The 13,211-nt window shown below is 49.5% G+C and overlaps 1 protein-coding gene across 2 annotated transcripts in view; it reads right to left on the bottom strand.

Annotated features, from left to right (window-relative positions):
* OSBP2 (oxysterol binding protein 2) overlaps window positions 1-13,211 on the bottom strand; it is a 129,605-nt gene that overhangs the window by 85,873 nt on the left and 30,521 nt on the right. For both annotated transcript variants that reach the window (XM_050906612.1, XM_050906613.1), the window contains exon 2: window positions 12,484-12,692. In XM_050906612.1, the coding sequence (XP_050762569.1) occupies window positions 12,484-12,679 (196 nt within the window). In that variant the 5' untranslated portion in view covers window positions 12,680-12,692. The remainder of the gene's footprint in view (window positions 1-12,483; window positions 12,693-13,211) is intronic.

A 13,211-nucleotide genomic window follows, 5' to 3' on the forward strand; every position in this document is an offset into this window, starting at 1 on the left:
CCGACGGAGCCCAAATTCACCCCCCACGTGATGGCTGCACGCAGCATGGTGCCACCCAGCCCTTGGTCACAGCTGCCAGGGGCTGGCTCGCTTCATACCGAACACAGCTTCGCTTGCGGACGACAGACAAGTTTTATTAAAACAAACCCAGGACAACTTCAAAACAGCTTGCAGGCATGCAAGTTATGAAGGCAAAGGAGCCCAGGTTGCCATCCTGTTCTCAGGACACACAGTCACACCACCCTGGAAGGACAAAGGACACAAATGACAAGGCAAGAATTTACCATGAGTTTACACATCAGGAGAAAGAGACGGGGGGGGGGGGGGGGGGGGGAGGAATTTACACAGGCAGATCCCTCCCCCTGTCCGTCCAGAGCAGCCCCACACCCTGGTATGAGCAAAAAGACACCAAACCTGGGTTGGGGACAGAGGAGGGACAACGTCAGCTCGTTCCTGCAGCCTTTGAGGAAGGGAGAGGAGGCGGCGAGGGGAAGGACAGGGCTGTGCGGGAAGGCAGCTGCTGAAAGCACTCTTACCTCCGTGGGGAGCAGGACCTTCAGCTGCATCCCCAGCCCCAAGGTGAGATCTCAGAGGTGGGGGGGGGTCTGGGCAGGGGCCAAGCCCTGCCGCCAGCAAGCCCCAGTGTCCTGCTTTGCTCAGGACATCAGAGCTGGCAGTCTCCCAGGGAAGCCCCGTGCTGCAGAAAGACACTACCAAAGGCAGGGGATTTGCTTCTCCAGGTGGAAAGGGCTGGTGCTTCTGGCCTGCGGCCACGGCGCGGGATGTGGGCTCGCTCAGGGGTCACACCGTGATCTCCCAGCAAAAGGGCGTCAGGTTTAACACACATTTCTCTTGCAAATGCATCTGCTAATGGAGGCAGGCATCAGTCTGACACTTTCTACCATAGCACGAGCAACAGCAGCCCTCTGCTTCCCACTACCAACACCAAACCGCTCCGAGGACCCTAGCGCACTGAGGTTTTCAAACCAGCCACTGACAAGTCCTCATTCAAAAGGATTAAAAAAACAACATTAATGCAAACTGAAGCTACTGCCTCCGTTCTTCCGCAGTTACTGTTTAAACCTGGTCAACATTGTACGGACCAAAGCCGGAAGGATCAGGCGATTAATCCCCTCCACAATGGGGCACGGGATTCGACCCAAGCCGTGGGCAGCCGCACACTGCTCTTTCTGGGTTTCAGCACTTACACGGCATCAGTTTTTGAGCCAGAGAGCAGCCAGCATCGGCTCCCGGGGTGCGCTCTGATCTCTGCCCGCCCAGCTCTTCACAGGGATTAACGCAGAGGCAACAGCTCCTCGTTTCCTTCGCACGCTTGAAACAACACAGGGAAAGAGACCGGACACACAGATCTAGCAAAACTTTATCCACTGCAAGCAAAGGATGGGACCCTTCAAAGGCCGTTTCAAACCCTGGCAAAGTAACCGAGTGCCACTTGTCATTCTCCATGTGAAATACCTAAACATGAGTTAAGGTAAAATGTTTGCACAGCTTCCCAGGTTTTATTGATTTTTGCTTTGCAGTCTTGACAAGCGACCTTGATAAATTCTTTTGTCAAAAAAGTGTGTGGAAGTGATGAAATCAAATGGAAGTAACAAAAAAGCCACTAAGCATTAGACAACGGAAATATTTATTTACAAAGAGCCGAAAAACATGAAATGATGGAAATAACACTTACTAAAGCCATGCACTCACATGTAGCAAATAGTGGCATTTGTCCAGAGTGCAGGGTGACAGGTCAATAAATAATTAAATGACAAAAAACCCACAGATTTTGAAGAAACACAGAAGATGAGCACAGGAGAAAAATAAAACAATAACATGATACACAGCACTTTTAAAAACTATTACAAACTTGTAGTAAATACAAATATGGCAAAATAGAATGCGTTCTGTCACCGTTTTTCCTTGACACTTATCAATTCAAAGAGTAGCACAGTCCTCACCATAGATATTTATCCCTCTCCCATCTTTGCTGGTGAAGCATTTGCTCTTCAACTCGCCAAGGGGAGAACAGAGCTGGTCCCTATTGCTATGATGCACTACGTCAGCCTCCTCATTTTGCCCAACCTCCCAGCTCCTACAGCCACAACGCAGGACCGAGTAAGGACCAAGAAGAATTTTTCCTCCCTGTGTACGTGCAAACTCCTTCTACATCAGCTCAGCCAAAAAAGAGCTTTTTCCTTCACCACACCCGCCCCAGGTTCCCCTCGCACAACCCCGCCAGCTTTGCAGAGGAAAGAAGGGGCCCGAAGGGCTGGTGCGGCTCCACGCAGCACAGCTACGCCAGCAGACTTCAGCGGACTTGAAAATATTTGCAAGCCACCAAGGCAGCATCCCTCACCCCAACACCAGCTGCGGGCAGAGGGCATTCTGCACAGGAGCCACAGTGGCATTAACAGATTTGTAGCCTGAACAGGAATAAAGTGGGTGATAATTTAACAGCAATGCTTGTTCTATACTTAAGAAAAATAAAATTTTTAAAAAAAAAAAAAAAATCAAAGGTTTCCTTTAAGATCACCGTGAAAACAACTTTTCATTCAAAAAAATTCTATAAATCACAGCATCAGTGACATCTCGCAGATCCGAAGTTTGCTGTGTTCACACCCGGCATCTCAGGTCTTCATCGCCAACGGATATCCTCGTGCCACACATCCCATCCCCCCTCCTCCAGCAGGAGCATCTTTCCGAGCACCCGCGTGGGAGCAGAGGCTCCTGCCCACCGCTGCCTCACTCCCGCTGCAGCAGCCGCTAACAAAACCCTTGCCCCTTCCCTCCTCTGCACGGACACACTCAATTATTTATTTTCAGAGGGGTTTAACAACGCAGCCTCACCTGTAACACTGAGCACACAGGAGCCCAAAAAGCTCCAAAAAGCAGCTGCACTGAGACCAGGCAGCAGGCTCTGTCACTGCCACAGAGCACAGCTCACCGCACGCAGCCTACTTAAGCGCCAACTCCTGCTGCTGTATTTTAGGAACCCAAAAACGTGCTTCATGAGTTCGTGCCACAAGTCTGCCAAGAGCGTAAAAGTGCAGGGCGACTGCTCGGAAGGTGAAGCACCAGGCTCCCCGCTTCCTCCTGCTCCCCCGAGGAAGCAGCACACACCAACGGAGGCGGTGGGGACGTACCTGTGCTGTCGGGCAGGTGTAAGAGCATGTCCTGCAGAAGCGGTGGAGAGCACCGTGAGCTGGGACATCATTTTCCATCCTACTTCTGAACCCCGCCTGTACACCATGTGTTTGCAACGCTAACACATACTGCTTCGCCAATACCGCTCCACACCTGATTGTGGGGTTTTTTTTTCAATTATAAGATCATCTTGGAGCATTTTGCCAGTCTTTCCCTTGCCTTTAGCCGCTGCTGTTGCACGATAAACCCTCTTCCATCGACACCACGCCAGCGATGAGCAAGCAGCCACGCGGCACGTGCAGCAGCAGCAGCAGCACAGCTCCTTCGCCAGCTCCGGAGGACAAGGCTGCAGCAGCGGAGATGGCCTATATACTGCCGTCTCCACTGAGCTCCCTGCTGTAATGTTTAATTTGTGGTGTTACATAAGTACCATTTTCTGTATTCCTTTGCTATAAATGATTACCACAGATTACATCTGCAATAGGATAATATATAACATGGTATATGCACACAAGAAACAAGGGAAAGATCAGCACCAAATTGAGGAGGGAAGCATATTTCTTGGGTAACTCTATCGCAACGTGCAAGTGAAGTGGGAAACAGTCAGGAGAATTAAAAACACATTAGCAAAAAAAAAAAAAGAACAGAAAAGAAAAAGGGGAGGGGAAGGATTCCTGGCTTGTGAAATACTGGAAAATCCTAAAGATTCCTCCAGTCCTCCTCATGTTTGCATTGCCAGACAGCAGCCGGAAGAAGGGAGCAGTTGGCGGCTGTGCAGATCTCAGACTGTTTACAGCCATTTTCAGCTGAACGTCCATCCATCAGGATCTCATCAGCTGCAGATATTCAGACAACCTGATTAAGTACTCGCCCCTGGGCATCCCATCTCAAGGCCTGCAAACTTCTCTGGTTGAGAAAAATCCCCAGGCTGATCAGACACACTCTAAAAGCAACAAAACTGGGAAATCACTTTTTTTTTTTCCTCCTTCCCGACACCTGAATTTCCAAGAATATGCCAGATACATGTTCAGACCACTTTAACCACCTGTATTTAAAAAGAAGTCAATGCTTCATAACACTCCACGTTTAGGGCAATTGCCGATAGTCCCATCGCCTGCGAATCCCCGAGCATTCAGCTGCAGCAGATGTGGAGGACCACAGCCAGCTTCTGCACATTCAAGCCCCAAAGCTCTTCCCTTGCCTCGCAGAGCCCTTCCGTTCCTTGCGAGATGCCTAGGAACCTCGTCCCATCGCACTGCGTGACAGCTAGGGATGGATCTTGTCCCACACTTACAACGTGCCCGTGGCAAGGCAAAGGCTTGTGAAACAAGGAAGGGAGTCACAGGAGACTCTGCCTGCGCCCTGCACCATGCCACCAGGATGCGGCTTTGCCAGCGAAGCCCATGGGTGCGACACCAGCCAGATTATGGAGGGGGCTGGAGAAGCGCAGATTGCTTGCACACTCTCTTCACCAAGGTCAGGTATTCAGTAGTGAAGGCAAAAGGTTAGGGGATCAAAAGCAGCAGTCTGGAGAGCAAAGAGGACAGGAGAAGTCCACCAAACGCACTTGAGATGGCTCCGGTAGCCCACTGGCACCATTTCCGCAGCTGCCAGCAGAAAGCTTCATGTTCTGATACCCTCCAGATGTACCCTGCATCCAACCCTGGGCATCAGGCCCCATCAGACAGGCAAGGCTGATAACTAGCATAATTATTCCTAAGTGAGCCTAATGTAACCTTATTGCACAGAGAATAAACACTCAGAAATAAGATCAGTATCAAGCCTTGCGATTCTATTAGTGACATATCACAGCTAGCGCCGGGTTACCCCCAAGAAAGGGCTGAAACAGCCAGCAGGATTACAGTCTTTTTCTGGATACCGCTACAAAGCCACAAAGGACCAACAAGGACTTTTCAGAGCCTACAAAAAAAAAAAACTATATATGGGAAAAACCCGACAGCCAAGTACCACTGTGAAGCCCTCAAAGAAATCTTGCTGTTTTTGAAAGAGGGGGACTGGCTGAAACTCTCCAAAGTTTGAAAAACTCCATTTTGACACAGCAATAAACCCTTTCCACAGCGTCTAAGAGCAGGCACGGCTCTGGTTGTCCCTCCTCTGCACCGCCTCGACTTGCAGGCGGTTCGCACACCTCGCACCCGTGGGGCATCACAGCATCCCTTTGGCTGCAGGAGGAGAAGCTCAAGTGTTGACTGCGGCTCGCTGGCGATGGCTGAGATGGAACAACCCATCCCGATCGCAACTTAACAGGGAAACAGGGGAGGCAGAGCATCCTGCCAACTGCAGAAGGGAACACAAGTGAGCAGCAGAAGGCACTGAGAGGAGACAGGAATCATCAGGAGTAGGAAATCCAAGCAAACGGCTCCATCTCAGCAGCACTGTCAATTATACTTCCCACGGCGGCAGCTCCTGGCACAGTTAATGGCAGCTGGCTATCCTGGGAAAATCCAGACTCCAAGGGTCAAAAAGACAATTAGAAGAGCAAGGTAACTGAGCACTGGCAGCCAGTGCCTCTCCAGGCACAAGCCCTACGAACAGAGGGGAAACCAGTTTGTAACATGATGAAGAAACATCACAAGGAGGATGGGAAAAGGGAGCGCTTTTGTAAAAAGAGCTGGAAACAGCAAGGACTATTACGGCAAGCAATGAACTGGCGTCGAGGGCGTACGGACAACAACGACGGGGATTGTCCGGTCCTGCCACAACTAGAGCAGAAGCACAAGCCAAGGCCACCTGGCCAGGAGCTTGCTGCAAGGAAAGAGGGGAAGCAACAACGGGATAATTCACAGAGCAGGGCAGGGAAGGTTGCAGATGCTTTGCATGTCTTTTGCAAACAAACCCTTTACTTGGAAAGAGGAAAAAACCAGGCAAAATACATCAAGCAACAAAACTGACATTATCACTAGAGCAATTAAAGGGAAAGCTGAAGAATAACTCATTATGGATCCTTTTTAATACTACTACAAAGGCACTCCTTCTGGATCTGGCACACTGAAGCAGAACTACTTGCTGGCAGCCCGCTTGTGTGAGCTGCAACCCTGAGAGCTGCATCTTGGCTCTCGCCCACCAAACCGCACACCTAACCCGCAGTGGGATCACCGGCCTCTACAGCAGCCTTATTTCTCTCCAGAGTTGTAGTTTCTGCTGCAGCAGAGACTCATCCCAGGAGCCAGAGCAGAAGGCATCACCAGCACTAACAACCCTCCTCCTTCCCCCTTCGCACTGCTCGAAGCTCCCGCTCTCCTACAGTCTACAAACAAGCCCCTGTAAAGCTGCTTTCAATCACTCCCTGTTTGCTAAGACAAAAACAACCAATTCAGGCAGTAAGAATAACCAGACAACCCAAGAAGTCAAGCCCCGTTATCCCAAATCCCAGACCCACACCACACATGGCCATGCTGGGGTGCTGGTCTTAAAGTGAATCCTCCCCTGGGTGACACAACCCCGAGAGGCTGAAAACACCGTGTGAAGCCCAAGAGGCACAACCAAGAGATTTTGGGGCGCATCGCTCCAGCAGCAGCCTCGCCGGGATGGTCGCACAAGGTCAGCCTGAACACCCAGGTAGCTTCATCTCTTCTCTAGCAAGCAAACTGTAACTAGCGTTTAGGAAACAGAATAAAGGGACAGGGCACATGCAGTAGTTTTTCTGGGCATAGCTGCTTAGCTTTTAGTGCTGTGCTGCTTAAGGACCTCCCGGGTTGCATTTTGTATACAGAAAGTTACAGCTCATACCCATGAGTGATGAAATTGTGCCCAAATCTGTTCAATCTCTCCGGATTTTCTGGCTGTCCGCAGCGAGTGCCACCATTTAATTTTGTGTTGTACAAAACATCAATTATTCCTGCTTCATTTAAACCTATGACCTGATAATTTCCTCCTTGTTCTTGTTATAAGCGATTGTCCCCATCTTTTCCTGCAGCATTTACTATCTTCCACACGGCACCTTCAGCTGTCATTCTTCCAGGTGGAAAATTTACTTTCCATCATCCACCTTCCCTTGCTGGAGGGGGTTTTATTTGTCTGGTTAATCTTGTGCCTGTTTGGTTTTGGGGTTTGGTTTTTTTTTTTTTAAGTTCTGCTAAAAACTTTGTGAGCTGGTGTGATGACAGCCAGGGCCTCTCCAGGGGACAAGCATCACAGCTGCACGTGGAGCGAACCTACGTATTCTCTTTTGCTCTTTTCTTAGCGATTCCCAGCTTTGTTGCTGCACTGATGTCTCTTGAGCCCCGACCTCGGTGCGAGGCACCAGATGCCTTTGGGGGAGGTTGGCAGGTGAGTTGGTCTTGGCACAGATATGAGCACTGACCCATATGACCTATCCAGTTAACTCCTGCTTTTTTAGTACCATGAACACCAAAAACGCCTTCAGTCAGCCTGAAATCTGCACTGGTTCAGGTGACGACCTGAATCACAGCATGGATTTTACCCTCCCTCCTCCCAGGAACCCCCGAGCAGGGGGTCAAAAGAAGTCACCGACTCCCTCACCTCTCTAATCAATCACCAAGCAGCCCAAGGTCATTTTGGGGAGTTTTCCAACACAATACCTAGTGTTTAAAATGCCGGCAACAGATTTCTACCCTCCCCTTGCAGGCTTTTCCAAAGACCTCGTCATCACACAGCCAAGAAAATAATTCTCATATATTCACCATTCATATAATTAATTCCTGGATCTCACGACACTGCCCTAAAAAGAAAGGATATTTTTACTGCCATAAAAAAGGTGTATTAACCACAGTCATCAAATACTTTTAAGTTTGCATCCTCCAAGCCACGACTGCGGACAGAAGACCGAGCATAAGGAGCACATAAAAGCTTTTCTTTGTCGCCGCCGCTCTACAAAGTTGAAGTTGTCAAAGAGACCGATGCACGAGCTGACAAAAATCCAAGGGGTGACGCGGGTACAATATGGTGAGCGGAGAAGGCTGGAATTATTCAAGAGCTTACAGTAATGCGAACAGAGGGCGATTACAGAAATCTGATTTTCAGGACAGATAAACAGCACAGGGCCACACCGAGCGCCGATGAAAGCGTAGCCTATGCCTGCTCTTTCCATGGGGTGATGGAACTGGGTACCGTGTGGGCAAACCAAGTTTACTACAACTTCACCAACACTTTATAAACCCAACTAGAAAGGGGAATGTCAGATTTGGCTGAGCAGAGGCTAGAGGCGAGCTGTCCAGCCAGGTCTGGGACCCTTCTGTCCTAGTGTTACACTATACATTTATTTTAGAGGAATTAAGCACCACGTGGTAATCGAGGAGAGAGCTAAGACAGCAACTCAGCTCCACTCTCACTTTCTGCCGCTAATCCACCCGGTATCACTAGGCAGGTTTCTCACCAGTGAAGCAGGCTGAGGACAGCGAGCTTTCTCACCTGACATCTCTGAGTACTTACTCATGTCCCAGCTCACGGCTCATTACCAAAATAGTCCCGGCTATGCACCGGGTAGAAAGGAAACCAGAGCTCCTTCAGTTACACACAAGAGGGAACAGCAAAGTCTCTCATCTCATACTTGGTTTGGGTATAGGTTTTGCTATTTCTTAAAAATAGAAATGAAAATCAGTCCTGTGAAAACGGCATCTCTCAGTGCACAGCTCAAGCTTAGTCAACAGTAGTCAAGTTAAAAACACTTTTGTATCTGTTTATTTCAAGAGAACTACTGGGGGAAAAGACTCTTTTCATCCACCCCAAAATAATCTCCCAGTAGTCAAGATATTTGCAGAGTTAACCCAATTTGCCAGTCCCACACCCCATCAAACCTCAAACGCCAGGAGAGCAGCGAGGGACCACTGATTTCTGCAGAAACACAAATGAATGGAGAACCTCAATTTACATGCGAGCATGTTTTATTTTCAGTAGCGAATCAAGTGTGGCTCATCTTTAAAACGTCTCCAAAAAGAGATTAAGCTTTTTTTTTTTTTTTTAAATTAATAATTCCACACTAACACATTGCCCCTTTTTGAATGCAAGGAGAGAAGGATTCCAAAGGATCTCAGAGCACCAGGAAGCAAGGACACCCCCTTTCCTCTCCCGGGTGTTCCTCGCCTGCTGAAACCTGTACAGAGGCAAAAAGCTGCTCCGCATGTGAGACTGCCCCGGCACTCATCAGCTGGAGACGCCTCAGAAGCGGCTGACTTGAACCGAGCCATCTCTTCCCCACACGTGCCGCCTCCACCAGGGCCCCCACATTCCTGAGCACCAGTGGGCAATGCCAAGGACGGGCTCCTGCTGCATCCCCCTGCAGCAGGCAGGGCAGCAGGCAGCGCCCACGAATGGAGATCGCCGTAAGGATGCTCCTCATGTCCTTCCCCATGCGGGCAGGCAGCGTTAGAGACAAACCTGCTTCTCTGTCCTCATCCGCCCGCTGCAATGCTCTCCCAGTCTTCTGGCATCCCAGAGCCATCGATGCTCCCTCCCTGTCAGCACAAATCCATATGGCTGCTCGCCACCCTTTGTGCCCACCGGTCAAGACAGCCCCAATGCATCGACCTGGGTTCTGCAGAGCAGCCCTGGGAAACACACAGGTTTTGGGGATCACCCGGGATAGGAGGAGTCAACTCAGAAGACTCTCCACGTGAGCAAACCTGAAGGACCTAGAGATTTCTTTAGCAAACGCAGAGCCTCCTCCGTCTACTTGTAAACACCCACCCCAGGGCTCTGCACAACGCCTGGCACTCAGAGACACAATGCTAGGAATTTTATTTCGATTCAAGCAAAACAGTCAAACCTAACACACATTCATTCTTTACCTTAATTAAAAGATCTCTAATTGGGACAAAACACCATCAGCCAGGTGAACATTAAAGTGTAAAGTAATTCATCAGTGTCCTCAGCTCTAACTCCACAGCACAAGGATTCAGCGCCCGTTTACAGAGTGTCTTATCCCCTCGGACCAGATCAGAAAAGCCTGGAAAAACGAGAGTTTGGTTTGGTTTTTATCTCCCATCAGCTCCCTGGCCTGGATCACTGCACTGCCCCGCAAACAGCTGAGTCAGCACAACCGCGAGGCAGCACAGGAACGAGCATCCGCAGCCAAATCAGCACTGCTGCCGCACTGTCCTTACCCTGAAAGTACGGCCTGAGCTCACTGGAGTTAGGAAGTCAGCACGCCCAGAGCCTTAAGACAGGAAGTCTCTGCGTTTGCTATTTTTATGTAAAGACACAAACCAAAATAACTGCGCGTGACTCCGGAGGCAGCAATCGCTGACATCCTCCTGCAGCCCTGGGCTGGGTGGGAGCTCAGCAGCCGGCTGCCTGCGCCGCTCCATGCCTGCCCTCGCATCACCCACGGCCTGACATTCAGAAAGGTGCAGGTGAAGGCACACACCAACCTCTCCCACATGCAAGATCCTTTTCCAAACACCTACGCAGCTAAAGGACTCGCTTCCCGCTATGGGATAAGTGACATTCACAGGACCGACAGCCGTCACACCCAGCTCACTACAGCCGTGTCCTGGCACAATGTCACGCTCTGCCAGGCAAAACACGCGTGCCTAGAAACTTCCATCTCCTCCTCAGTCAGCTGTATTCTCCATCAGTATTTATATACACTCCAGAGATGCAATATTAAGGCACAGAGAGTTCACAATACTTTATGTAATTAAATCCGTAGATGCTAGTGCCCCGGAATACAGCATACTTAAAAAATTATGGGAAACGAGTAAGTGGCTCACACACTAATCAACTCCTGTATGACCTTGTGGGATGGCTAATTATACAAAAGTCAGACCACATTAGTCCAGGACTGGGGGCTTATTCTCCTGCAAGTCCAACCATTGGCGCTCTGGCATTCTGCTGCTCTCTACAAAACGCTACGTTAAGCACAGACTCTGCCTGCACAACACCCCTGGCAGCCAGCATCCCAAATGACCGCCCCACTGGTACACAGACGAAAAACATTAACACGCTGCCTTCCAAAAATGTGGTTACACTAATTTTATGTCAACTGTGTGTTTTCGTAAGCCAGCAGCATTAGAAAGCGGTCTCTGTCCACACAGCCTCGACCGCCGCTCAGACGGAGAGCTGCGCCCCGCAGTCACACCACGGCGCATTGTGGTTTTGGTGTGCACACAGCAGCGTTTCCCCTGGGGAAGCAGAGGTTTTTCTCGATGCACTGAACCGACCACAACCTTCCTCGGCGGTGACTCTGAAAGCTAAGCTTCACAAACATTTTACCTACAGATGCATATTCCCTGCAGTCGATAGCGCAGAGCAGCAGCTGCACGTGTCCCAAAGCCCAAACCTGGGCCAGGACAGCGAGATGCTACGTAAGCACTGAACCAAAGCAACCCCAGGCTGTGCAACAAATACCTTACCACAGCCTTCCCGTCTCGCCTTCACACACCCCCTTTCTAAAATATACAGGGCATTTTCTGAAGCTACATTTTCCTTTTAAGCGGAGCGTTACAAAATCAGGTGTTCACTACATCTTTTCTCTTGTATAAGGCCTGATTTCCAGCATTCAAGATAAAATCTGAGAGTGGTTTTATTTTAGGACAGAGGAGATAGCCAGCTTTTTAATACATTCATGCGTTTTGTTTTCTGCAGCTTGAAGTCATGCTTGTTTGTGGAAGAAAACCAAATGTTAATCCCAGAAGAGTTATGAACATTGAAATATTTCAAAAATATTCTGTTTGTTAAGCACCTAACCGATCCATTACACAACGGAGCAGTAAAAATGACACTCTGGGGAGGAGCTGCATAACAGGCCCAGGGCTCTCACAGCTTTACATAATGCAGCCGTCCCAAACGTACACTAATAAATACCACACCATAGCGTAATGTGTGTAGGGGGGACAAGGAGAATACACACAGAGAGAGACAGCTCAACTAAATATATTTGTCATTCATCTACCAAACGATCCTAAGCTATGGGCGAATAAGAAAGGCATGGCTCTGGCACTTTGTTGTGAACTAATGTTCCCTGTAGTGCCACTGACCACTGCACTTAGTGCCTCTTACAGCATTCCCTGTCCACATGGACCAACACAAAGTCTCCAGGAGAAAGGCACATACATCCTGCCTTTCAGAAAAAGCATCATTAGTTCATTTTTACTGGCTCTCTACAATTTACAGTCATTACCAGGGGCTTGAAAGACCCGCTCAATGCTGCAAAACCAGATGAGATGACGTTTGGTGCACACAGTATTGTTTAAAACCCTTTGTGTCTCTGTGAAACCATCAGCTATTTTTCATTGCGTATGAAATAGTATCTGCCAGGGTTTCTGCACAATTTAGCAAGCACAGAAGAGCTGGTTTACAAGGAGGTTTCAAAAAGGATCCAGTTGCACATTCGCACACTGAGACGCACTCTACCTGACTGGTTGTTCCTCATGCGGATGGCTTTCGCTTTGGCCAGCTCCAGGGCTGTGACCCAGCGCTGCCTCTCCACTTCCGAGTTCGCTTTTAAGTGGTACGTCCTTCCCCCGTTGGAAAGCACGATGTTACAAGAGTCCTCCGTATCGATATGAGCCGTGGACAGGTTGATGGTCCCGCGACACGTGTGGGCCATTTCCGCCTGCGTCCTGCACAGGAACAGAGGGAAAAGGAAGCGTCAGTCCCCCTGCATCCAGCCTGTCCCCAAAACACCACCGATGCACCCTCCCGTGCAGCAGAGACCCATGGAAACATCCTGAGCAGGCAACAAGCCCGTTGAAGCCACCAAAGCTAGACAAGCTCCTCAAACAGAAAAATAAGGACAGGGCTGCAGCATTTGGAGTGAGCTTGTTCCCGTGTACGAACATCACCCCCAGCATTTAGGCTGCTGGTTTCACATCCTGCTGCGCTGATTGCTTCTGGTTGCCCTAAAAGTAAAGTTACCAACTGCACACCACTGGCCTTTCTCATCTCATTTGCATTGCCACTTTTGTCCCCTCTCCCTACCATCCAACCTCCAGCATCTAGTATTTTGTGGCTCTTTATATCCTCTCCCTTCAATCATTGTCTAGATATGATAAGATCTTGCATGCAAAGATGTCCGTTTGTAAGGCAAACGAAAGCAGCACAATTCCTCGTCAGCTGTTAACACCCCTTTACTACTGGCA

Source organism: Gymnogyps californianus, chromosome 16, assembly GCF_018139145.2.
Source record: "Gymnogyps californianus isolate 813 chromosome 16, ASM1813914v2, whole genome shotgun sequence".
NCBI lineage: Eukaryota > Metazoa > Chordata > Aves > Accipitriformes > Cathartidae > Gymnogyps > Gymnogyps californianus.